General features: G+C 43.3%; 1 protein-coding gene, 1 long non-coding RNA gene and 1 pseudogene across 3 annotated transcripts in view; all 3 read right to left on the bottom strand.

Moving 5' to 3' along the window:
• Nucleotides 1–2,648: 2,648 nt before the first annotated feature.
• Nucleotides 2,649–7,351, bottom strand: LOC136478393 (4-hydroxybenzoate polyprenyltransferase, mitochondrial-like). 2 transcript variants are annotated; one of them, XM_066476836.1, is made up of 9 exons: nt 6,654–7,351; nt 5,963–6,098; nt 5,701–5,822; nt 4,125–4,194; nt 3,875–4,024; nt 3,641–3,776; nt 3,462–3,558; nt 3,131–3,344; nt 2,649–3,042 (listed from the first exon to the last, which is right to left on the bottom strand). In XM_066476836.1, the coding sequence occupies exons 1-8, from the start codon at nt 7,088–7,090 to the stop codon at nt 3,275–3,277; spliced, it is 1,218 nt and encodes a 405-aa protein (XP_066332933.1). In that variant the 5' UTR covers nt 7,091–7,351; the 3' UTR covers nt 2,649–3,042; nt 3,131–3,274. The 2 variants fall into 2 exon arrangements, with proteins under 2 accessions (XP_066332933.1, XP_066332934.1); XM_066476837.1 differs by having other exon boundaries at nt 3,659–3,776.
• A 1,479-nt stretch (nt 7,352–8,830) lies between these two features.
• Nucleotides 8,831–14,801, bottom strand: LOC136478391 (uncharacterized; annotated as a pseudogene).
• Nucleotides 14,802–14,915: 114 nt separating this feature from the next.
• The window catches only part of LOC136478394 (uncharacterized), a 29,969-nt gene continuing 18,012 nt past the window's right edge, over nt 14,916–26,872 (bottom strand). Inside the window, exon 3 of the long non-coding RNA XR_010764252.1 lies at nt 14,916–15,250. This is a non-coding gene — a long non-coding RNA (uncharacterized lncRNA). The remainder of the gene's footprint in view (nt 15,251–26,872) is intronic.

The raw sequence follows: 26,872 nt of genomic DNA, 5'->3' as shown, positions 1-26,872 counted from the left end.
TTATAAAACCAATTTTGTTAGGCTTCTAAAATCATGATCTATCTATTAGCATAATTGGTTCATCTAGTTTTAAAATGTTTCCAAGGTTGCTCTAATTATTTTAACATGCTTAATATCGTTAAAATGTAAACTTGTAGGAATTGTTGTGGTAAATTTGTAAGTGTTCAAATGCACCATTCAAGTTCATGAGCTTGCTTCCCCTACTTGTGTGCTCAAAATTTTAATTGATCCATTTTCTTTGTCATATTCCTCCCCCTATGTCAAGTTCTTCTTCTTTGTTGCCTTTTCACTATCTTAGTATACAAATATCTTTGTTTTTCTCCCCATATACTAATATCTTTATTTTTCTCTCCTTTTGTTATTAATGACCATAAAGGTTCAAAATATAGATAGGTAGAGATTAACAATGTCAATCAATGGTGTGGAGATCATATTTTTAAATTTGGTTCAATCTAGATCATTTGCCAAAGATATTTAACTCGGTTTGATCCAAGGACAAGCTTCTTCACACCTCCAAATAAGGGTTATCTTGTGCCATGTTGAGTTAAATACTTAGAGCTTATTTTCTAGATTAAACGCTAGGTTTACAAGCCCACAAACATGTCATATGCTACCACTAGATCAAAATAAGCATATAAACAATAGTGGTACCATATAATCATCAAATTCATTTGATTTTCATGAATGAGCCTATTAAATGTGAAAGATGTCTAGATGCACTAAACATGTTCTTAGTAAATATGTATGACATGCCAATCAACTTTTACATTGGATTGCTCGAAGGAGATGCATGTCATATAAGTGGGGGTGCATCAACACATATTTGAGAAATCTAATATGTTCAACTCATTCCTTAGCTTGTAAAATCTTTTCTCATCCAATAGCTTGGTGAATATATCGGCAAGTTGATCTTCGGTGCCTACACTCTCAATGCAAATGTCTCCTCTTTATTGGTGATCTCTTATGAAATGGTGGCGTACATCAATGTGCTTTATTCTTGCATGTTGAACCGGATTGTTGGTCAACTTGATTGCACTTTCATTGTCACATAGCAATGACACTTTTTAATTTGATTCCAAAGTCACTCAAAGTGGCCTTCATTCAAAGTATTTGTGCATAACAACTACCGGCGGATATGTATTCGGTCTCGGCGGTTGATAATGCAACACTATTTTGCTTCTTTGATGAATCTGTTTTCATTCCTGCTGGATGTCCTCACCAAGTGAGAAATTTGAAGGTGTCACCAAGCTTTACCAGTGTGACAACCAAGCTGGATCTTTTTCGTTCTCCTTTTGAGTGACATCAAATATCATGGTTGTGATTGATGAAACCGTCTTCATCTGTGTGCAGTCCTGCATCAAAGTTGCTCTCGATTTTGTTTCCCCGGAAAATGTTGGTGAGTGTTAAGTTGACTGGGGAGTTCAGACGACTTCCTTCTTTCCACAGAGCTAAAGAAGACAAGCTAGAGGTTAGCACTGTGTACTTCCCATGATCTGGCCTGCGCTTATGGCTTGATATATCTGATGTGATGCCTAACCTAGAGACGAATATATGTTCTTTTTTCAGATTAAGAAGATGGTTCTTCATGCCCTGAACGAAGCTGTAAATTTCTTGGATCCTTGTTCCTCAGAAGGGTAAGTGAAACTAACCATAATCAGTCATTGGCAGCTGTACATTTTGGTGACTCGTTATGTTCTGGCAGGTTGAAGATTGGGGTTGGTGAGAACATCTGTGTAGATGAATCTGTAGATGAGAAGCCGCCGCCTAAAAGGCAGGGCAGTCGCCGAAGAGGTGAAGTGCCAAGTATGTCCAACAGCAAAGCCACAGATGAGAAGCCTAAAAGGCGTGGCATCAAGGACAGCAAGTCCAAAAGTGAAGCTGCTGATGAGAAGCCTAAAAGGCGAGGTCGCCCAGTAGGTTCTCGAAATTGTGGCGATTGATTTGTCAAGTTTGGGCTGGGGATCATGCATTTTGGAAGGAGCTGAGCTTGTAGGCTGTATCGATGGTCAGGCATTAAGGTGTCTGAGCTTTTGTTCATGTATGGTGATCGCCGGCCGACACCGATGGATGGTTGATTAGCTGGTCCGTGGAAGTAGACTGCCATCGACCCAGTCATGTAGCATGCGGGTGCACTAGAGAGAACTAGGGTGAGAAACAGCAGGGCATATGTATGCTGCTGATATTTCGGCGACTTGAATAGCTGGGGAAGAGCCTCCCTTGTTAGATACTGAGCCAACAGCCAATGCAATGGTGGTGCTGTTTCGTTATTGTAGTCAATTTTAGGAATGAATTTGACCAAGCATTTGTCTAGATTTATATATAAAATTACATTAATCTAAAATTGCATTCTTTTTCAGACTGAGGGAGTATGTGCAGTTATTATATTTTTCATGGATCGAGGGTCCGCATGAATTTCACAGAAAGTAGTCCTGCTCCTGCATGAATTTTGCAGGAAGTAGTCCATGTTAAAAAAAACATAGGAATCAGGGGAAAAAAAAGAATCCCACATTCTAAAGGCCTGAAGCCCAGTTAGCTGCGTCACTATTGTTGCAGAGGCAGCATATCAATCTCAGATTGTGGACTACCATTGCATCTATACGGGATACTGAACAGATGACAACGGAGCAAAACTTAAGGTTGCCAAACCATGCTACCAATTGCCTAGATTGATTGATGACTCCTGGGCACACATGGTTGATGATGATTCATTCCAAGGCACTCAGTCCAAAACGAAAGCATCAGTATGGTAAGCTGGCTACGTCCTCAGCCAGGTAATGGACACATCGGTGTATGTGCATCTGCTTTCATGTAACAATATACTGCAATGTTTTGCCCACTTGTTTTCAGCTCGAGGTGACAAAAGGGGGAAAAAAAGGGTGCATGCACTAGCTCATCTTTTGGCATACGTAACGTATATAAACGACACAAGAATGTGATTGTTGTACATCAATGTATTTTTCATGTCTCTTGTGATCTTGTCTTACACCATTGTACACGAGGTGGAGAGCACCACCATAATTGATATGCTTGGAAAACAGCCTGCTTCACAAGCCAAGGTTTGATTATTGTAAAAAAAATGCCAATTAGCAAGGATGAAAGCATATGCTATGATATGTGTTAAGGAGCTTACAAAGTCCACTTCTGCACCACGCCGCATTAACTAGCCGCCTAGCCCAGAGTCAAGGGCTTGGTAGTCTTCCTACATCTCATCACAGAATTGCTTATGTTACACTGGGCCCATCATAGAAACACACCATGCTTCCTCAAATGATCCTCACGATACAAGACGCCCAAATAGAATCCCACTAAATACCAAAGCTCCAAACCACTTGTTGGACACAAACCTGCAGGGCAGCAATTCATCGAATTAAGGTGGACACATAATGTGGATATCAACAACCACATTATGTAGGCATCAAAATGGCAATTGGTAGTGGATATTCCAAGCAAGAAGAACATACTTCATGTTGCAATCTGAGCGGCTAGACAGATCCACAGTTGAAACCTGCCACGCTAACTGTGCAGCTGCAGCTACTAGAAATGGATAGTAGGGCCATCCTGTTCGAAATGATTTCAGGTCTAGAGTCAATATCAAGTAAAAAGAATACTACTTCACTCAAGTATCACACTAAACACCAACCAAGGTCAGCATTGTAACCACTGAGTGCTAAGCTGCCAATGCATGCCGCACCAAAGCCACTGATCCAGTATTTGGTCAAATCTCCAAATCTTAATGCTGTGGACTTAACTCCTACTTTGAAGTCATCTTCTTTGTCCTGAGATGCATGTAGATACACATGGATAAGACACTGCGACAACATGAAATGGTCACTTCATCAAGGATGAGTATGAAAGAGTGGGAATAGGGAAACACCTGATGCGCATATATAGTATCATACACCAGTGTCCAACATATACCAGCGGTATACAATGGAAGGATGATTGCAGGCTCTAAGCTTTCCTTAATAGCAGCCCATCCTAATAAAGCTCCCCAGTTGAATGTCAGGCCAAGATAAGCCTGAGGCTGTTATTAATGCACCAAAAGAAATACAAGCCCTCACTCTATAAGTAGTAATATAGTATTATTCTATATAAGCCTCCATATGCACAAATGCAGCACATACCCAAAATGTGAACCTCTTCATCAGGGGATACGAGAAGACCAGAAAAAGTGAAGACGCCCCCAGAATACGACTACACACAAAAAAAAATGACAAAAAGATAATGTATAAACTGCTTATAGTCAAGATACCTTTGTTTTGACTTTCAGGTAATGCAAAGATAAGAAAATATTAACAGGCACATAGTATGCTTCTATATATTCTTAGGGAGAACTGTGTGGCAGCCCAATTTATTTCCTGGTTATCAATCAAGAAAATGCAACTAGACCCTAGGTAGCACCATAGCCTTATGATGCAAACCCAAAACACGTTGGTTAATGGCTTAATGCTGCAGTTAAAGGACCATCCCGGTCACAGCCACAAGCATACTTCCTCCAATCGCAAATAAGTCCATCTTGTCCTAAGTCAAACTTCTTTAACTTTGTCTATTACCTAAAGTTTTATACAGACTGAAAATACAAGACTGGCATGACTAGATTGATGATGAAAAATATTTTCCTTATATATCACTTAATATATTTTTATAGATGTTGCTAGTCAAAAGGGTAAGTTTTATAGGACGACGATTAGACCTGCTATGTTGTATGGTGCAGAATGTTGGCCTACGAAAAGACGACATGTTCAACAGATAAGTGTCGCGGGAATGCGTATGTTGCGTTGGATTTGCGGTCATACAAGAAGAGATCGAGTTCGGAACGATGATATACGTGATAGATTAGGGGTAGCACCAATTGAAGAAAAGCTTGTCCAACACCGGTTAAGATGGTTTGGACATGTCCAACGGAGACCTCCAGAGACACCGGTGCGTAGTGGAATCCTAAGCCAGGATAGTAACGTGAAGAGAGGTAGAGGAAGACCGAAGTTGACTTGGGTAGAGGCAATAAAAGGAAACTTGAAAGGATAGAATATACCCAAAGACTTAGCCTTAGATAGAAGTGCTTGGAAAACAGCTATTCACGTGCCTGAACCTTGATGGCTTCTGCTGGGTTTCAACTCTAGCCTACCCCAACTTGTTTGGGACTTAAAGGCTTTGTTGTTGTTGCTAGTCAAAATGTCATACTGAAGACCATGCTGATGTCCAGGAAGCAGTGAGTTTATCACATAAACAAGATAGAAAGAATATGGGAAGTAAAATGAGTACAGTTCCCATCAAATCAAATTGCAGGATATGAAGATCCTAAGGGCCTGTTTAGTTCCCAAAAAATTTTGCGCAGTGTCCATCACATCGAATCTTGCGGCACATGCATGGAGTACTAAATGTAGACGAAAAAAAAAAACTAATTGCACAGTTGGGTGAGAAATCGCGAGACGAAACTTTCGAACCTAATTAGTCCATAATTAGACACTAATTGCCAAATACAAACGAAAGTGCTACAGTAGCCAAAATCCAAAAATTTTTGCATCTAAACGCGCCCTAATTATCCTCAAGAAAAAGAGTTGGAATAAAGAGCCCCTAATAATTTGATCATAATGTTCTGCTGTTGATACTCACTGATAAGTGGTTGTGGGAACATGGATAGTCTAAATGCATATAATAGTGGCAGCCGCATCAGACAAAGAAGCATCTGAGTTTAAATACCTATAACTGTTCAATTGGAGAAGAATGCCCAGTCCCAATAGGAGCTGAATTCCAAGGAAGCCCACTCCCTGTAAAGGAGTAAGCACTCCTGAGGCAAAAGGCCTACTTTTGGTGCGCTCAACCTATGGAGAAATATGTCACCAGATAAAGGCCATGCAACATCCAGAACAATTTGTTCATTGGTTGATTATTTGTTGTGCTTAATTCAGGTTAGGTGCAAGGCATCATCAGCACTCAGAACATCAAAAGAAAGCAAAATCACCTTATTATCAATGTCGCGATCGAGAAGATCATTCACTGTGCAACCAGCCCCCCTGAGGAGGACAGCTCCACATCCGAAGAGTGCCAGCATTTTCAAGTCTGGCAACTCCCCTGGCATTGCTGCTATTGTGATCGACCTGTGAAGCAAAGGTCTGATTGATTCTTCAACACAGAGGGTAAAACATCCTATCAATTTAATAGTGTAAAAGAATTCAATTTCAACACATGCATAACAGATAAAATAATGTTCCTCCTCCTTAGAAGCTCTAACAAGACACAAGACAGCAGCCCGATGATCATTGTTACCATTTAGTTGAATCTGTTGCTAACAAGGAAATATGCTGCGTTGGCTATGAGGACTCAAATTTAGTATGTGTGGTGACAGTATAAAACTGGGGAGCAAAACATTGAGCTGTTCTTGTATCCAGTACCAATGTGCATGTCTTCTATTCTTCCTAAACTTTTTGGACTGTACATCGACAAGCAAAACCTCTCCCTTTTTTTTTCCTTTCATCTTTCATAAGGCAAAAGTAAAGCATTTAACAGTAGTACAGTACATATGAGTCGAACCACTAATCGCCACCTCGTTTTTCTGTTAGTGTTGGGACGCATGGACTAACTGAATCAAACATGCAAAGGCATGACAATACAGAGCATTGAGAAGCAGGAGAACACAAGAAGGAAAGGCATACCACATGCAGGGCCAGGCGAGGAGCCAGGTCCCGATGGGCTTGTCGAGGCGGGCGAGCATGGCGTACGGCCGCGCCGCCTCCGGTACCCACTTGTCCACCCACGTGAGCGGCGGCGTCGGCGAGGCCTTGCCCGCGGGTTCGGAAGAGGACGAGGAGGTGGAGAGCCGCGAGGCGTGCGAGAAGTGGCTCGGGAGGAGAACCCTTCCGTGGAGCACCTTGGGGGCGAGGACGGCGGACGCCGGGTGCGGCGGGCACCGGCGGAGCGCGATGAGGTGGCGCCGGTCGGCGTGCGGGCTAGGATCGGGGCGGCTGGAGGCTGGGCTCTGTGGAGACGGCGAGGAGAGGAGCGACGACAGCGCCGGTAGGGGGAGAGGGGCACGGCGCCCCCGGCGGCGGAGCTCGGATGCGGCGGCGCGGGGCAGCGCGTGCGGCGCCATGGGTGGCTGTCAGTTCAGTTGTGGGATGGACGAACTTCCAACCAAGGCCAGTTGGGGTGAATGTTCTGGTGGCAGGCTGCTCCTGGATGGGGCGGGCGGCGGAGACGGCTTGTTGGAGGGGCGCGAATGGAACCGCGGCGGGCGTCGTGAGATGGGCGTGAGGGCGGCGGGCGGCGGCGGCGACTGCGACGACAGGGCTATGGGCTATGGCCTACGGAGTATGGCCTATGTGGGGGGAGAGGCAAATTATAAGACAAGCGATCAAACTTGTGAGCAAAAATCAACGGCGACAAATATAATCCCTCAATCCCAAATTATAAGTCAATTGCAACTTTCTTGAAGAGTCAAATCTTCTCAAGTTCGACAAAAATAATAGAGAAAATTATAAATATTTATGACATTAAATAGATTTACTATGAAAATATAATTAATAAATAATAAAGAATCTAATGATACTTATTTAGTCATAAATGCTATTATTTATTATATAAATTTAGTCAAATTTGAATGTTTTCACTGTCCAACAAAGTTGGAATGATTATTTAGATTCGGAGGAGGGAGTATATATGGCGTGGATCCGGGGCCAGTAGAGTAGGTCATTGATGCACCGAGACAGAAACGAACGTACTTGTAGTAAGTAATTACGATGGAAATTAATTAAAACAACTCGTGATGGAATCGGAGTTTGGTACTGAACCGTGTCCATCCAGAAAGAAAAGCAGGGAAACAAGGAAGAAGAAGCGGAGGAGCCCCGACCCGGCCGCACTATAAACCCTCCGATCTTAGCTACGTCACGAGAGAGACACCGCGTCGGCGTCGTAGGTAGTAGTAGCTAATAATTAAGCTAAACCCTAGCTAGGAGACACGACAGGCAGGCAGGCATCCCATGAACATGATGCAGGACTTGATGGAGGCGATCTCGCAGTCGGCCGCGGCGGAGCACGCGCGGGGGGGGCGTCGGCGGTGGCGGCGAAGCTGGCACGGAGCGTGGGGAAGGCGGCGTGGATCGCTGGGACGACGTTCCTGGTGCTAGGCGTGCCGCTCATCTTTGTGGTGGAGCGGGAGATGGCCGTGGAGCAGATGGAGCACGACCAGCAGGCCGAGATGCGCGCCATCCTCGGCACCACCACCTCAACCTGAACCCCCCTCCACCAAAAACCGATTAGCTAGCTAGCAGTGCTTATATTACTAATAAGCATTATTTATTAGGTTTTCATTCATTGCCCATTGTATGTTCATCTGCCCGGTGATCGTGAGTGCTTGACGGGTCGATCTTGTGAGCAAAAGTACACTACACCACAACACCGAGATTAGCGATGAACAATCTGACGTTAAAAGCGGCTACAGCGACAGACAATCTGACGCTAAAAACTTACAGCGACAGATAATCTTTAGCGTCAGACAGTACTTTTAGCGACAGATAATCTGTTGCCTCGAATATTTATAGCGATAGATAATCCATTGCTAGTTTTTGACGACAGATGCTCTGTTACTAGGCATATACAGACAGACCATCCAACAGTCCATGTATTTATAGCGACAGATTGTTCTTTAGGACAATATAAATATATAAAAAAATATAATGAGAAAATATGTAGCACATATCATACCCAGATTCAAGCTTAAGGTCCATCACGTAAAGATATAAAAACGCATACATCACATGGAGATCAATACATATATAACATACAATCTTGTCTTGCACAGTACATCATCCAACGAGGTCAGCCACCAAAAGATCACATCAATACTAGTAGTTTGTGTTTGACATACTAAGGTTTGTGCACACAACCATTTCTAGGAATTCAAAAACCAAAAGCAATGGCTTGCCAACACTAGAGCCTCCACCAGGTTATGTGCAGAACCATTTTCCAAAAACTCAAGCTAAAGACTGCCCAACACTTCCTGAAAAATATAACAACCATGTAATTAAGATGCATTGAGCATGGTCTATGGCAATTTTAACTAGATGACAAATAGAATTACTAGCAAATAACATATAAGGAAGAAATATATGTTGAACGTTACGATTACAAAAGTAACAATGTGGACATCCATTTCAATCTGAAATATGACTTAGGAGCAGCAGGGAGCACACATCAGTTACCAGCCTGGAGTCATGGAATTTCCAGTTCATGGGAAAGTGAGACACAGCTTGAGTTGTATAGGATGTCTGATACACAATGGGATCCAAGATTGTGTGCCCAGGATTATAAATACAGAGTTGATGTAGATTTCAATGAGCATCACACAGCTCTCAGGCCATTGGAGAAAGCTCTTATGCTGCAAATTCAACAACATCTCTCGGCCAATGGAACTGAAAGAACCATTGTCCTGACAGAAATAAGGCTTTATTGGGCTCCTTATCTTATCAGTCGGTGCACAGTGCTAGAATATCGAGCATTTAAGTGCCAAAAATTGTGCAAACTATACAATTTCAAACGAGATGAAACTAGTCATGGAGAAGATATTCTACATGCTTCAGTACTCAATGAATTATTGACTTGGATGGTGTGGAGATGCATATCAGTATTACATCTTGATGGTCCATGGGATCCTGGTATTTTTCATGCCGTTGCTTGGGGACAAGCAACATTTTGTGGGGGTGGAAATGATATATTTCAACACATGTTACAGTCAAGTTGTAAAATGGAGACGCATGCTACAGTCCTGGGTGCCAATGATGTATTGCAGCATATCAGTGCTTGTTCTCTATTCCTACAGCTTGGTCATAGAAAACTATTTAGGGTGCTGTCCAGTGGTGGTGACTCTTCCCAATTCCTAAAACCTGGCATATATGTATCAAACTAAATGTTTCGAGAAATACTTGGTCAATTCTTCTATTCTAAGGCCCAGAGATTTGCTGCTGAAGAGCTATACAACATTCTTGACCAAGTGGATGAACTATTGTTGTTTCCTGACCAAAAGATCGGTAGACCATTGTGTGACACTGATCGGATATGTGAACTGATTTTGTCTCGGAGAGGCAATGGTTTCAGCCCAAGCAAATGTTTGTTGCAACTAAAGCCATACATAGTGAGATAGTGGGATCTAGGAATTTCTGGGATCTTTAGTCATCGAGATACAATTCATGGTCATGCCGTTGCTTGGGGACAAGCAACATTTTGTGGGGGTGGAAATGTAACACCCATGAATAGCAAGGTGTCCAAGGCTTTAGCTGACAAGTGGACCACCCACACATGGGACCCAGGTGGAAGACCAGATGATGTGTATAAGTTCCAAGAGGATGAACTGGGGAGGCTAGAAAGAAAATAGAGAAGAAGACAAAGGTAAGGAGGCCAGGCTTCCTACTCTGTATCGAGATCCCCTCCGATCTTCGATTGTTGCCGCTCACGTCGCCGACTTGATCTCACCGGCGGCCACGAGTCGTGACGTAATAGTTACAGTTACAATTTTCATCTCTAAACAAATGCCTTCTTTCTCCATCATATTTAGTATAGCTATTACCTATAAACTATGATCTGACAGCATATCACATGTATAGGTACGACTTGGGTGAAGCTCAGTCTTGTTTCTAAGTTATATAGGATCATCTTTTGGGAGAACAACATTTAGGCCAGCGGCCAGCCCCTCATGTGGATTTAACAATGATTTTCCCCCGGGTTACATCTCAGGTGGTAAACTATTTAGTTTGAAAAGTAAACTCAGTCTTCACAAGGAACGGTAGAAAACAATGCAAATGACAGAACAAGAATCGGAACTCAAACGCGGAAGATACCAACGAAACAGCTTGCTGGACTAGAAATTCTAAGAGCTGGAATCAGAAAATCAGTCTTCACAAGGCAACGCACAGCACAGGAAGGATATGCTGCTGTTGCACAAAAAGCTTAGTTGATTTGCCTGGATGGCCTAATCGATCAGCAGGCTTGGCTGAGCAGCCTTGCTGCTGCAACGCACACACCAGAGAGAGGTACAGATGGAGATAAGCTCTCAACCATGCATACTACTCTAATCAAAATGAAGTAATTTAACACATCCAGTAAATAGCCAATGGTTGAGTTGATATTTCACGGATGAGCGGCCAGCCCCTCATATTTATCCTATGCATGAGCTGTACGATGATCTCATGCACTAACTAAAACCTGCTCACCACCCAGAATACCAGTTACACAATCCAAAAGTGAAGATAGCAAGTTTCTTTCGACCTACATACTAGTGTGATCTTCTTCATACTGCTAAGATCAAACTGCTTGGTGCTGATGTAGGTATCAATTTTAAAGGTGATCTATTATATAGATAACAGAAACAAAAAGTACCTACCTGCCCATCATACTCGCTGCTATGATACTTAGCAATTGGTAAGTCAACCAGGTAGATAGAGATAGACCCTGTAGTTGCGAATAAGATATTTCTAGACGATTAAAGTTGTCTGGGAAACAAGTCCATTGCAATAATAAACTTGAGGGCCCTATTGCTAATAGTAGAAGCCATCACTTTATGACTTTGTCAGACCATGAGCAGTACTACTAGCTAGTACTTGCATATGTAATTAAGCTGTTATTTTCTGTTCACTTGCAGCCTCTATTCATTTTGTCAAACTCTAATTTAGGGACATACCTGCAGTGCCCTTGAGAGGTGTACTAGATGCCTTCTTGCATTCCTTCTTCTTGCATTTCTTTATCTATCACAAATAGGTTTAATTAGGACATTGATCATGCATCACAGATCAAAACAAAATAAAAATTATGTCAAGTCTAGTTTATTACTTTATTGTATGGCCATGCAATGCTCATCTTGAGAGCACTAGCCATAGTCTGTATCTCGCCATAAGTCCAAGGCAACATAGCATCCCTTCTCATCACAACATTGACAACTACTTCACAATATTCATTTCCAAGAGGCTGGCCTCCTACCATGGTGTTTGGATTAGTTGAAATGATTGTTTCCCTAGCCACAGCTAACTCAGATCTCAATATAGCAAACAATATCACGTCCTTTTCAACCTAAAATAAATGATGCACCCATAAGAATTTTAAAGCAAGGAATGCGTATGAAACCACAAAAAAATGTAGGAAGACAGGAAGATTACAAGGTTATCATGAAAGCGAGGGCCATCATTTGTTGCTGTAGTTGTCTTGTTTATAGGTGAATGGGCTGCATCGTGTCTATGGGGGAGCAAGCTCTCATCAGTTTTAGCCTGAAGTAAAGATACACTCTTGAGAGCTGTAAAACATGGAACATTTAAAATCACATAGAAACATTGCTACAGCATTGCAAGATTACATGTGTATCATTTGTAAAGCGAGGGAGGATATCATTTGTTGGTGTAGTAGTCATGTTAATAACTGAACAGGCTGCAACAGGCCTAGGGGGCAGCAAGCTTTCTTCCATTTCAACCTAAAATAAATGATGCACTCATGAGAACTATAAAGCATGGAACATTTTTGAAATTGCAAAGACAAACATTGCAGCAGAAAGGCAAGATTACATGTGTATCATTTGCAAAGTAAGGGTGGATATCACTTGTTGGTGCAGTAGTCATGTTCATAGCTGATCGGGCAACAGTAGGCCTAGAGGGGGGCAAGGTCTCTTCCATTTCAACCTGAAATAAATGATGCGCTCATGAGAATTGTAATGCATGGAATATTTTTAAAATCACAAACAAATACTTTGCAAGGCATAGGAAGATTACATGTGTATCATTTGCAAAGCAAGGGCGAACATTTGTTGCTGTTGTAATGTTCATAGCTGATCAGGCTATAGCATGCCTACGGGGGAGCAAGTTCTCATCCTCCTCACCATAGTCATCATAGTCTTCATCCTCTACATAATTATCATAGTCTTCACGCCGAAGAGCATTATGTGCCTTGTCGATAGGTCTTTCAGGTGTCGGACTCTACACAAGAATCAGAACAATAATATTCATTGGCTGCTACCAGAGAAATGTATGTGCAGATTACGACATGTAAAGAGATAATTTAGTTTGAGTTCTTTACCGCATGCTGTCGTGAATTAGAGCCATGCTGTGACAGGACTTCAACATTTGTCCTTCCTTGTGCCATCCTTTCCTCTTCCAATTCTGCAATGCATTGTTCAAGAGTTATGTTCTTACTTTCAGCTTTCTGTCGAGCAAAAATTTCTATTTGCATCCTTGTTGACGTGAGTGCTTTGAGCCCTGGGGTACCAATCTCTTGGGGAGTTGGTCCTAGACCCAAAACACGAACACGTCCTCTTGGCTCCTTTGCTCCATAAACAGCAGCATATGCATCGCCTTCTTGAATTGTTCTATCCTTCAACTCTGGTTGAGCTTCAACAATGGTTTTAATCTCATCCTACAAAATATAAATAAGTAAAGTGTATACAACAGATCCATGTTTTTTTATTTGGGGAAAACTTACAATCGTTCCTGCTGCCTCCCTTAAAGGTACTCCATTTTTTTCTTGTATGTATATTGATGTACACTTCATCTCTTCGAGGGGGGCGTCCAAGTGCTTTACCCTACAAGTTTATAACTATGTACCAATGAAAATGCCCCAAAATAATTTACAGGATAAGTAACATGATAGGATTCTGTACCAGATTATAACTACGGCAAGCATGGCTGATGCTTCCAGATGTACGATGAACCCTCAACTTCGCATGATTTGCTTTTCCTCTTTCAGTGTGAGCCTATGGTAGAAATCATTGAGATTTGCACATTCATAGGCAAGTAATGGAAAAGAGAGATTCGTATGAACTGTTCCTTACTTGACGTTAAGGAGACCTCCAAAATTTAATAAGATAATTGATGTCATCATCATTTAATATATTTTTAAGTCTTTCCTTCATTTGTTCATCTGTTAATGTTTCATCAAAAAACTTCTCTTTTAAGTTTGCCTTGTAGTCCTTCCACTTCCTTGCAGACGTATCCATAAACCATTTCTTGACAGCCTCATACACATCATAGAACGCCTAATTTGCCATTGAAAAGGAGCCATGAGATCATGTACAAATTGTACTAAGCTACTATTAATTGCTATGTGGGTATTAGATTGCTACAAAAAAAGCTGATTATTGATGTACAGATTATGTACAGATTGCACTAAGTTGCTATTGATGCATAGATTATACTAGCTGCTATGAATTGGATAACTTGCACAAGGGTAGACAATGCTATACCTACAAGTCATCCCAAACTTGAAGCTTCTTTCCAAGGGAAACAGACCTCCAATCATTAAATCAAACTGGTAATATCTTTCTCACTTGACAACCAATGGCACTAGCAAACTTCCTATAATTTTCTCCTACTGGCTGTCCATATTCATTGACTATTATTTTGATTTTAGGCATGTTAGCTGTCCTTGAGAATATGTCATTCATTGTGGTGATTTTCTCTCTATTCCTCTTTTAAGTACCACTGTGCAAATCTATACAGATGAAAAAGTAAATGCGAGTATTTTCAGAAAATATTAGCATATGTCATTCATTGTGGTGATTTTCCCTCCATTCCTCTTTTGAGTACCACCGTGTAAATCTATACAGATGAAAAGGTAAATGTGAGTATTTTCAGAAAATATTAGCATATGTTCTCAGAAATTGTAGCCAGAAATTGTAAAAAATGTTCTCAGAAATTTTCAGAAATACAATACCTTCATTGTCACATAAGAACTCTCCGACTACTTCATAATCAGGATCATCAATAATCTGCTCATTTGCAGTCTCAACATTATTTCTTTGTGGTCTTGGTCGCAAATTATGATGTTCAATGGCTGCATCACTTGTGTTATGAGTTGTCTCCAGAAAAATGCACATGACAATGCCAATTAGTATTTATACTAGTTTAGAAATCACTATCCTTTATTTTAAAAAGGTCAGTTTAATCCAAGTGCAGTATCTGAGGTAGTAGTAAAGTGCAGTATCCAAGTGCCATCTAAAGATTATTAATTTTTTATGCAGAAGTTAACCGAACATAGTAAGGTAGCAACTCCGAGCAACCCATAAGTATTTGTTCTAGTTTAGAAATGTTCTAGCACTATTGTACAAGGCTAACCTTTGTTCTTTTATTTGGTTGGGTAGGCTGGAGTGCGACACTCAGCTTATGAAGACGAAGGGAATCCATCTTCTCCTAGTTTCTTGCAGCTTGTTCCCATTTCTGCCTCTCATACTCAGTCATGCCATTATCTTCGTTACATCTTCCTCTTGCGTTTGACATTTTTTCTCCTAAAAAGGTACAAAGGAATTAACAATCTTTTCCTTGTATAAGAAATAATACAAATTGAAGGGAACAAAATTTTCAATGAGGCAATCACATACTGCATAAATAACACTTACTTTTTAGGCTCAATAATTATACCATCTATGTCTGTCCTAATAGTGGGGACAACCCCATTAATAACAGCCACAGTCACCTTAGCATTTAGATCAGGCAGTGGCAGAACTAGTCCATTGCCATTAACTAGGTGCTCACTCTCCAAATTATCCATATCATAGAAGTCTCTTGGTTTGGACTGATGAACAGAAACCCACTCAGAACCAGCATGTCCAGGAACATAGAAGACTTGCACGACTTGTGATGCTAGTATGAAAGGCTCATCTAATACTTTTTCACCAGTATTGAATAAATGTTTAAAGTTGACAGTGGTGACCCCGAACTGATCGGTTTTAACCCATTTGCCCCGCACACGGTTGTCAACCCAATCACACTTGAAAAGAACAACATTTCCTTTGTGGTTATAGTTCAATTCAACAATCTCCTTTATAATGCCATGATAAGTCTTGTTTCCTATTATGACATTATCATTATCACCCCTCTAAAAGCATGTGGACTCTGCAACTAGAGCGATGCCACTATTTTTGACAGACCTACCCACATCATAGGACTCAGTGTGAAAATCAAATCCATTTATTGTGTAGCTACTATATTTTTGTGCACTCATAATTGGCGCCTTGGGTAAGATTTGTATCTCATCTGGTACTTCCTCACATATTTCTTCCACCTATGATTAGTGTCGATGTTTTACCACTGATAGCCTGCCACGGGGGTACTCGGGGCAGTATGTTTGGGCTTTGGTGTATGCCGAACTCGATGGTTTACGTAAGAGACAGCCGATTTATTCTGGTTCAGGCCCTCGATCGTAGATCGAGTAATAACCTTACGTCCAGTCGGCCTTAGCCTTTGCGTTGGATTGATTATGATCTGCTCTGTTCTCCCGTTTGACAGGAGCATTGCCCTCCTTTATATAGTCAGGAGGCCAGAGTCCTAGTCGGTTTACAATGAGATTTCCTAGCAGGATTACTTGATAGTTCTACTACTAAGATTTACATGGGAAGAATCCTAGTTGAACTAGATCTTCTCTCTCCCTTGTGGGGTATCCTATGGGTCCCATATCGACAAGCCCCCGAGCACTTCAGGGTTGAGCTCTGAAAGTCTCGCTCTGCCCCTTCAAGTCTTGTTGAGTAGGAATAAGATGTCATCCGAGTGCTTTCTGGAGTGAAACCTTGTAGCGCTTCTTAGGATCTTTGAGTGGTGAGTGCTTTTCTGAAGAAAAAATATATCCATCTGGTTGTAGCCCCCAAGCCTCTTGCTATTTGGAATAAGGAGCTAGAGGATCTTGTCTTGAAGTTGTTCCGATTGTTCGTTGAAGTTTTATAAAAAAGAACTCGAATATGGCTCGTTCCGGGTTCTTTTTGTCATAATGTCTTGAAATGGTCTGTGTTGAGGAAGTCTTTTGGTGACGTGCGCTTTTTCGAAGAAAAAGTGCACTCACTAAGTGTAGCCCCCGAGCCTCTTGCTATTTGGAACAAAAAGTTAGAGGGTCTTGATCCTTTATGTTGTTTGAAAATTTGTGTTCTGAAGTAGTCCCCAAGACTTGGATTAAACCATCGTCCGAGTAGTCTCGCGGCATCCTTCCGAAGTGGCCTTTTATTCTTGGATTAAACCATCATCCGAGTAGTTTTGCGGCATGCAGCCTCCGAGCTTATGTCCGGGTTCCTTTTTGGTGAAATTGCACTCACTGAGTGTATGAGCCTCGTGCTTTTGGGTTTATCCCGCAGCTCCGCGCTTTCTCCGAGTTCTTCTCTTTAGAAAAGAAGTCGGATGAAGAGTCTTGATGTATCGTCGTCGTTGTAGTCTTGAGTTTCTTGTATTCTTGGTCCTTTGTCTTTGGTTCCGGGCCTCCGGAAGTAGTTGAAATGAAAACCGGGTTCCCTAGCTTAGTGTTGATTAGGCTATGGTGCTGGTCGAGCCTCCGAGCGTATATCCGTGTTGTTTTGTTCAGGAAGAAATCGGATGCGAGGTCCTGGCGTATTCTTTGATGGTCTGCTGTTGCTAGATGTAGTTGTATGGTGGTAGTTGAGTGTAAATGCCTTTTGTTCATAGGTTGTACTGTGCTGGTATATTCTTTCGAATATGCCCATCTTCGAGTACTGCTTCCTCTCGCCTGAGTCATCTATTATTGAGTCCTGTCTTTTCACTGTGTCCTTTGTTAGGCTTATTTCGTTGGTACTCCTAGTCCATGTGCGCCGATCCTTTGGTCTATAAATACTATCCCGGAGTGCTTGTTTTCATTCATTGGATATTCTGTTGAAACCTTGGTGGTCATGAACATGGTAGTTTGTGAAGTAGAGCAGCCCCCGGGCATGTTTTGTAGTTCCTGTGTGTCTTGTCATAGCTGGAGGAAGTCTCGTGATAGGGATTAGAGGTAGGCTAATCCCGCGACAGCATTGTGCCAGGATGTACGTGGTGGTAGTTGGAGGAAGTATTATGATGTGGGCTTCGTTCCTTCATCCGGCAGTTCTGGGTTGATCCTCATCGCCTGTCTTGAGACCGTCCGGTGCAGATCAACACCATATCCAGCATCACATCGGTCTTGGGTAGACAGATGCCTACCGGCCTTCTATGCTCCATATTGCCCTGCCGTGCTGTCGATTTTCGCCTTGGATGCACTGCGTCCGTCCTTTGAAGAAAACAGTGTAACTGATGGCGGTTTGTCCTTCCGAGTAGCAATTTGGGACACGTAGTCGTTCTAGAGCCTAGTCATGTCCGTGTTCCTCTTTGCTACTTTGCTTTTTGTAGTGCCGAGTTCGTTGGGTCTTGTAAGATTTGTAATCTTCTATTTTTGAAGTCGCTTATAATGTAATGAATCTTATCTTCTGAGTTGTCTTTGACTTTTCTGTTGTGATCCCTATCGTTCGTGAGACTACCGAGTTCTTTCTTACATAACCGGGTTCTTTTGTTCCTCGTGAGGTAGCCCTTTCTTTCTTCTTGGTTTGACGGGTTGTTCTTGTATCAATCTGATAACCCTGCCATGGCGTTGGACGGATAAGTCTAAAATCTACCCGTTGGTTTGTACCGTTGTGAGGATTCGTGCCCTCCATCGTTTTAGCTGCGTCGGTAAATGGACCGTTGCGTTCCCACATTGTGTTTTAATGGGCTTTGTGGGCCATTTGTATCACTAAAAATCTATTTAAAGACCTTTTATCTTCCTTTCCCTTGTCGCCTAGCTCTTGCCTTTAAACCCTAGCTCTCAGAAATCCACCGCCGTCATTGTCGCCATCACCCGAGCACCATCATTCTAGCTTCATCTTCCTTAGTGCCTTTTTTGCTTCCGCCAGTTCATGGGAAAGAAGAAAACCGCAAGCAAGTCTCAGGCGACCTTCGTGGACGAGGAGTCATCCCTGTCTTTGATTGAAAACCAGGAGTTCATGGCCATGAGGGCAGCTCAGAAGGTTTGGCCGGCTCCAACAACAAGCGAAGACCAGCTGCGCGAGCTCGTTAGCGACGGCTTGATCCAAAGCAAAGTCATCGCTGAATGGAGAGTTCCGGGCGAGCATCGGGTTCTGGCTCCGGGTCCTGGTGAGATTATCCTTTTTGTTTCCTTTGTCTACGCTGGACTTTGTCTTCCTGCTTCCGCCTTCCTTCATCAGTTTCTTGGTTATTTCGGGGTTAGTCTGAACCATCTAACCCCCAATGCCGTTCTCCATCTTTCTGTTTTTGTTCACCTTTGTGAAGCCTTCCTTGGGATCCCTCCTTCTCTATCTCTTTTTCGCTTTTTCTTTCGTCTGAAACCTCAACCCCGCCATGAAGAAACCAGCGCCCTCGGCGGTTGCGGGATTCAGTTTCGCCAGGGTCTCAAAATTAAGTTTTTTGATTATGACCTAGTCGATTCTATCAAAGATTGGCGTGCCGAGTGGTTCTATGCTGCCAATTTGATCCCTTCTCTTGTCGTTCACTCCGGATCTGGTCCTGTGGTGAATGACCGATGGGACAATAAGCTTGAGTCACCTGCTGAGATTCAAGCGATCCAGCCACTCCTTGATAGGATTAGCATGCTGAAACAGCAGGGTTTGACCGGCTTTGGTATTGTTTCAAGCTTCCTTCGTCGCCGGGTTCAGCCTTTGAAAGAGCGGGAGCATCTCGGCTTTGAGTATTCTGGGGCCGAGGATCCTTCACGCATGGTCCCAGCTCTTGAGCTGACCGGTGAGGAGGTACTCGAGCACCTCCAGAAGATGCTGAAAGGAGTGAGCGTCATTCCTCCTGCCGTCTCTGAGTTCTCGACCATCAACCCGCCCCCAGCTGTGAGTTGTCTATCTTTTTGTTTGAGTTCTTTATGTACTCTTGCTGCATCCGTTCTTGCTTAGCTTTTCCTTGTCTCGGTGTTTTATCTTTTTTCACAGGAGCTTGGGTGGAACTTTGTCGATCTAATCCCCCTTGATGTTCTCCCTGCCATGGCGGAGACTAGGGATCGTCTAGCTGGTACTTCTGTAATTAGTAAGTCTCAAACCTTTACAGCCCTTCTTGGGGTTTCTTTTAGATTTGTTGATGTATATGAAGAATATGTTCCTCGTCTAGTCCCTCGCGGTCCTCGTAGTGTCCCGAAGAGGGGGCGAATGGACAGGTCTTCATCTGGCTTGCCTGTCTCCAAGAAGCCTCGCAAACCAAGTACTCCCTCAGGTACTCCAGTTGTTGCTAGCATGCTCTTAGGTGAGCACATTTAATACTCTTTGTTCTTTTATTTTCATGTTTCTCTCTTGAACCGAGTACTTTTCATCTCCTTTTCAGTAGGTGCTCTGGTTTCATTGGCTGAGGAAGAAGAGGATGATGAAGTCCCCCTCATCATGCGGTGGTGAGTTGTTTTTCATATTCTTGTTGCATTGAATTTCTCCTCTTTGTTTTGAATTTTAGTCTTGAACTTTTTGAAGTAATTGGAGGTCAGGTGTGAGTTCTTCCGAGGCTCCCGTGCCGACTTCTTCTGAAGCTCCGATGTCGAGTTCTTTGGTTGCCTCTGTCCTGAGCTGTACCGCTCCTCCGGTGCGGAGTTCTTCCACGGCTCCAGCCCCGGCTTCTTCTGTGGCTCTAGCCCCGGCTTCTTCCGCGGCTCCATTGTCGGCTGTCCCGCTCCCGTCGCCGGGTGGCGGGGACGTCTTCGCCGTCGTGGTTCCCCCTGTGAGGCTTTCTCTTGGCTTCGCGAAGAAAAAAGTAGTCAGGTGAGTAGATTCTAGCTTTATCTTTTTGGCTTTTATCTTCCTTCCTCTGGTTTTTATTGATGCTTCCATTTATCACTTTTCAGTGTTTCGTCTTCTCTAATTTCTTCATCGACTTCTTCTCTGCCTCCCGCCGTGCCAACGAGTTCTGAGCCTCGAGACTCACAACATTCTGTTGATGAAGTCGCTGCGGGGGCTTCAGAGCTACCTGGCGGAGTTGCGGACTTGGTCGCTCTGGAGGTAACTGTGGCCGTCGCGCTGGGTCCTTCTGAGGGTTTGGCTCCTGCTTCCCTGGAGGTTGCTTTGGTCGTTCCTTCTTCACCCCAGCCGGCCTCTCCTTCCCCTTCTCTTGCTTCCGGTGGCCCCTCCTTTTCCGGTGACGTGGTGCAACAGTTCGATGCCACTCATCGGTTATCGGAGCTGACCGCAGCCTGGGGGAGCTTGTCAACCCTCGCGACTTCTTTTGGTGAAAAGCTCCAGGTAGGTTTTACTGCCACTCCTCTTTTGCATGCTTGTTTTTCTTCTATCCTTACGCCTTGTTTCTCTTTGCCTCTTTTTGCTTAGTCTTTCTCTCGTGATCATTCTGGCTTCTTTTTCTCATCTGAAAATGAGAGGAAGTTGTCTTCGGAGGTGGACGCTCTGAAAGCCGATCTTGACCTCCTCCGGGCTGAGTTGGAGACAGAGCATCAAATGCACCAAAAGGAGGAGAAAGCCCTTCGCGCCCGGGTAGTGGAGACGGAGAAACAGAGAGATGCTGTGGTGGAGTCTACGAAGAATGAATGCAAAGGTGCCATGGGTTCTGCCTATTTCTTCTTGTATTTTGACTTCTTTTTCCACTGACTTATTCTTGGGTGTCCTGTCTAGCTCTCCGAGTTAAGAAGCAGAAGCTCTCGGAGAGTATTGATGAAATGAGGGCCCTTGTCCGTTCTAGTCATAATAGAGCTGAGGAGGTAATTACTCATGCTGAGGAAGAACTCGCCCTTGCAAAGCTGATTAGGCGTGGAGCTGACAGAGATCTTATGCAGGTCCAAAAAACTATTGAAGGCTTGTCCAGGAAGCTGGCGACGGCTACTGAGAATTGGAATATTTTGTGGAAATCTTTTCGTTCAGTAGCCGATGTCCTCCGGACTCCAGCGGATGACGGGCAATCTCGGGCGCAGTTCATTCCCCGGATTCCGACTCATTTCCAAGAGTTCGCGAAGAGGTGTGCCCAAGTATGTACCAAGAATGTGCTGGCCCAGGTCCGGGTCCTTGCTCCAGAGGCACCTCTCTCCAAGATAGCAGAAGAAGCTGAAAGCCAAGAATATCTTGACGCCATTGAGAGGATGGAGTCTGAGGTCAAAGGTCTAGCCAGTAGGGTTGTAGACAGTCTAAATATTGACATTTCCCTTTCTGATGACAACGCCTGACTCGATTGAGCATCCCCTTGTAATATTACACTCCTTTTTAAATGAAGATTCTTTATTTTTGTTGATGTATTCTTTGCCTGGGTGTGGTTGAAGTTACTTGACTTGCTGAGTACTTTGTCCTGTTCCCGTCTCTGCTCCGCAAAACAACTCTATGCATTATTCTGACGAGACCCCTCGATTTGTCGAGTACTTTTCTTTTCTTCCTCCTTTGTGATCCGTTGAGTGCTTTGTCCGTGCTATGACTTGTTAGATGTAGATCTTTACGTTAACAACCTTTCACCTGTGCTATGTAAAATGACTCGATATAGAATGTTGCCTTGACAAACTTCGGCATCCGAGTGCTTTCTTGAGTGGTGCTTGTGCTTTTCTAAGGAAAAAGTATTCCTATCTGGATGTAGCCCCCGAGCCTCTTGCTTTTCGGAACGAAGTGCTGGAGGGTCTTTTTAAGTTAAATTTCGGTCGACTCAGCCATTTTGCTTTTTGTTTCGGGTGTTAGCTTTTAGCTACCCTCATGGGCGAGCTCAAGCGTTTTTTCAGCTATTTTGCTCTCGGTCGGGATGCTCAAGCATGTTTTTAGCCATTTTGCTTTTTTGTTTTGGGTGTTAGCTTTTAGCTACCCTCATCGACGGGCTCAAGCATTTTTTTCAGCTATTTTGCTCTCGGCCGGGATGCTCAGGCATGTTTTCAGCCATTTTGCTTTTTTGTTTTGGGTGTTAGCTTTTAGCTACACTCATCGGTGGGCTCAAGCGTTTTTTCAGCTATTTTGCTCTCGGCCGGGATGCTCAGGCATGTTTTCAGCCATTTTGCTTTTTTGTTTCGGGTGTTAGCTTTTAGCTACCCTCATCGGCGGGCTCAAGCGTTTTTTCAGCTATTTTGCTCTCGGCCGGGATGCTTAGGCATGTTTTCAGCCATTTTGCTTTTTTGTTTCAGGTGTTAGCTTTTAGCTACCCTCATCGGCGGGCTCAAGCGTTTTTTCAGCTATTTTGCTCTCGGCCAGGATGCTCAGGCATGTTTTCAGCCATTTTGCTTTTTTGTTTCAGGTGTTAGCTTTTAGCTACCCTCATCGGCGGGCTCAAGCGTTTTTTCAGCTATTTTGCTCTCGGCCGGGATGCTCAGGCATGTTTTCAGCCATTTTGCTTTTTGTTTCGTGAAAACAACTCGTTGAAGGTCATGACAAGACATGCTATGGATGAATGCCATCTTTATTGATCATGAGTATAAACTACTACATATGTTGTTGAAGAGTATTGCTTTTTGTCGATTGTGAACGTTGGTCCCTTGTGGCTTGCATATCTGTTTTTTCTTAAGTTGTTTCTACGCGTAGAATCTTCTTAGCTGGCTGATGTGCCATGTATTGCTGACTTCTTTTCCATCTTCGGTTATTAACTTGTATGTGCCTGGTCCGGTGACTTTTATGACAATGAAGGGACCTTCCCATGGACTGAGTAGCTTATGTCGTCTGTCAGTCTTCTGTATCCTTCTTAGTACTAAGTCTCCGACTTATAGTGATCAAGGTTGGGTACTCTTGTTGTAATGCCATCTTAAACCTTGTAGGTATCTGGCTGATTGGAGGGTAGCGTTTACTCTGATTTCTTCTGAGCTGTCGAGTTCTAATCTTCTTGTGTGTTCCACTTCTCCTTCATCGTATTGCTCTATCTTTGGGGATGTCCAGATCAAGTCGACGGGTAGTACGGCCTCTGACCCGTAAACTAGGAAGAAAGGTGAGTAGCCTGTTGCTCTGCTTATTTGAGTTTGTAGTCCCCATACTACTTTCGGTAATTCTTCAATCCATTTGGACCCATAGTCCACTAGTTCTTCGTATAATCTTGGCTTTAATCTGGCTAGTATGAGTCCATTAGCCCTTTCTACTTGTCCGTTGGCCTCTGAATGTGCAACAGACGCATAGTCTATACTGAAACCACAGTCTTGTGCCCAGCCCTTGAATTCTGTAGCTGTGAAAAGGGAGCCTAGATCTGTGATGATTCGATTGGGTATGCCGAAGCGGTGCATAATGTCTTGGATGAGCTCGACTGCTTTGGTTGCGCTGTACTTCGCGAGTGGTTTGTATTCAATCCACTTGGTGAATTTGTCGATTGCTACAAAGATGTACTCGAAGCCGCCTTTTGCTTTTTTCAGGGGTCCTACTTGATCTAGCCCCCAGCAGGAAAAAGGCCAAGCGGGTGGGATGCAGATAAGATTGTGAGCTGGTACGTGGGCTTGTCTTGCAAACATTTGGCAACCTTTGCATTTTTGACAAGCTCTTCTGCGTCTTTCAAAGCGGTTGGCCAGTAGAATCCGGTGTGAAATGCTTTGCCAACCAGTGTCCTTGAAGCGGCATGATTTCCACAGCAACCTGAGTGTATTTCATCTAGGATTTCTTTGCCTTCTTCAAATGAGACACATTTTAGTAGTACTCCTGATGCTGCTGCTCTTCTGTAGAGTTTATCCCCTACTAGAACGTAGTTTTTGCTTCTGCGAACAACTTGTGTGGCCTCTGCTTTATCTGCTAGCAGTTTATTTTCTTTGATATAGTCAATGAAAACTTGGGTCCATGAAGTGTTGATTATTAAGATCTGAACGCCTTTAGCCTAAATTTCATGTGTTGTTTCACCGGGTTGTTTGATAGAGGGAACTGATAGCTCTTCTATGAATACGCCGGGTGGAACTTTTGCTCTGTCTGATTCGAGCTTGGCAAGGACATCTGCTGCAATGTTGGAATCGCGTAGGATGTGTAAAATTTCTAATCCTTGGAAATGTTTTTCAAGTTTCCGTATTTCAGCACAATAAGCACCCATGTTTTCTTTGGTGCAATCCCAATCTTTGTTGACTTGGTTGATGACCACTGTTGAATCGCCGTATATGAGTAATCTTTTTATTCCGAGGGTAATCGCCACTCGTAGCCCGTGGATGAGGGCTTCATATTCTGCTTTGTTATTTGTAGCTTGCCATAATATCTGAAGGACGTACTTGAGTTGTTTTCCTTCTGGAGAAATGAGGAGAACGCCTGCACCGGCTCCGCCTAGTTTGAGTGATCCATCAAAGTACATCTTCCAGTGGTCAAGGATTGTATATGATAAAGGCTGTTGAATCTCTGTCCATTCGGCCACGAAATCGGCGAGGGCTTGAGATTTGATTGCTTTCCGTGGGGTGAAATTGATGTCAAGAGCTCCAATTTCAACTGCCCACTTGGATATGTGCCCCGTGGCATCTTTATTGTGTAGGATGTCTCCGAGTGGAAAATCTGTCACCACGGTAATCTTGTGGCTTTCGAAATAGTGGCGAAGCTTCCGTGAGGTAATGAGTAGAGCGTAGAGTAGTTTTTGTACATGCGGGTACCGGATTTTGGATTCTAACAGTACTTCGCTGATATAGTATACGGGACGTTGCACTTTATACACGTGCCCTTGTTCTTCTCTTTCTATGACTATTGCTGTGCTGATTACGGTAGGAGTTGCCGCAATATATAGCATCATATCTTCATCTTTCTTTGGAGGTGTCAGGATAGGCGATGAAGTGAGGTATTCTTTAAGTTTTTTGAAAGCTTCGTTGGCCTCTATTGTCCACTCGAACTTGTCTGTCTTCTTTAGTAGTTTAAAGAAAGGTAACCCCTTTTCGCTGAGTCTTGATATGAAACAGTTGAGGGCCGCCATGCATCCTGTTAGTTTCTGCACATCTTTGACACTTCTAGGTGGGCCCATTTCTATTATAGCTCGAATTTGCTTGGTGCTGGCTTCGATCCTACGCTGACTGACCAAAAATCCGAGTAGTTGTCCTGAGGGAACTCCAAATACACATTTATTTGGGTTCAATTTCCATCTCCATTTCTTCAAGTTTTCGAAGGTTTGCTTTAAATCTTCAATTAGAGTGTCTGGGTTCTTTGTTTTCACCACCACATCGTCCACGTATGCCTCCACATTTTCACCGATTTGATTCCCAAGGCAAGTCTGGATAGCTCTTTGGTACGTGGTGCCAGCGTTCTTTAGTCCAAACGACATGGTCTTGTAGCAGTAGGCACCAAACGGGGTGATGAAAGATGTCTTGCTCTGGTCTTCTTCTTTTAGTGTGATCTGGTGATATCCTGAATAGCAATCGAGAAAAGATAATAGCGCAGATCCTGCTGTCGAGTCAACTATCTGGTCAATGCGTGGTAGCCTGAACGGATCTTTTGGGCAATGTTTGTTGAGATCTGTGTAATCGACGCACATACGCCACTCGTCCGTGTTTTTCTTCTGTACAAGGACCGGGTTTGCTAGCCAATCTAGATGAAGGATCTCCTTGATGAATCCAGCTGCCATCAGTTTTGTTATTTCCTTTTTAATTGCTGCCTTCTTGTCGGGTGAGAATCGTCGTAGCCGTTGTTTTACAGGTTTGGAGCTTTTGTTAACATCAATTCTGTGCTCAGCCAACTCCCTTGGGACTCCTGGCATGTCGGCTGGCTTCCAAGCGAAGATATCTTTGTTGTCCCGAAGAAAGTTGGTGAGCGCGAGTTCCTATTTTGCCGAGAGGTGAGCACTGATAGTTGCTGTCTTGGAGGTATCGCCTGTGCCTAAGTCGATTTGCTTGACGTCGGCTTCTTTTGGTGGTGCGATGATGCTGGGCTTTTTAGCCGGTATTTCTAATTCTTCTTGGCTTGTTTCTGCAGTGATTGCGGCTATTTCTTTTCTTCCATTGTCGGCTTGCGCTTTAGTTGCAATTTGGATCGCCTGAACATCGCAGTCAAAAGCGCGCTTTAAATTGCTTCGAAGAGAAAGGATACCGTTGGGTCCTGGCATCTTAAGCAGTAAGTACGGATAATGTGGTATTGCCATGAATTTGGCCAGTGCTGGACGTCCAAGGATTGCATGATATGATGAATCGAAGTCGGCGACTTCAAATTTGATAAACTCTGTTCGGTAGTTTGAAGGAGTTCCAAAGGTAACAGGTAAAGTAATTTGTTCGAGTGGCATGGCTG

The sequence above is a fragment of the Miscanthus floridulus genome, chromosome 8 (assembly GCF_019320115.1).
Source record: "Miscanthus floridulus cultivar M001 chromosome 8, ASM1932011v1, whole genome shotgun sequence".
In the NCBI taxonomy this organism is placed as follows: domain Eukaryota; kingdom Viridiplantae; phylum Streptophyta; class Magnoliopsida; order Poales; family Poaceae; genus Miscanthus; species Miscanthus floridulus.
Note: the sequence above shows the minus strand (reverse complement) of the source record. Positions and strands in the feature narration are given on the sequence as shown.

Bases quoted from the DNA above. Each gene is read 5' to 3' on its own strand.
- LOC136478393 (XM_066476836.1), bottom strand. From the start codon at position 7,090: ATGGCGCCGCACGCGCTGCCCCGCGCCGCCGCATCCGAGCTCCGCCGC. The intron at 5,823-5,962 runs GTGATTTTGCTT...ATTTCTCCATAG, and splicing joins ATCGCGACATTGATAATAAG to GTTGAGCGCACCAAAAGTAG. The intron at 4,025-4,124 runs GTATGTGCTGCA...CATTAATAACAG, and splicing joins TGAAGAGGTTCACATTTTGG to CCTCAGGCTTATCTTGGCCT.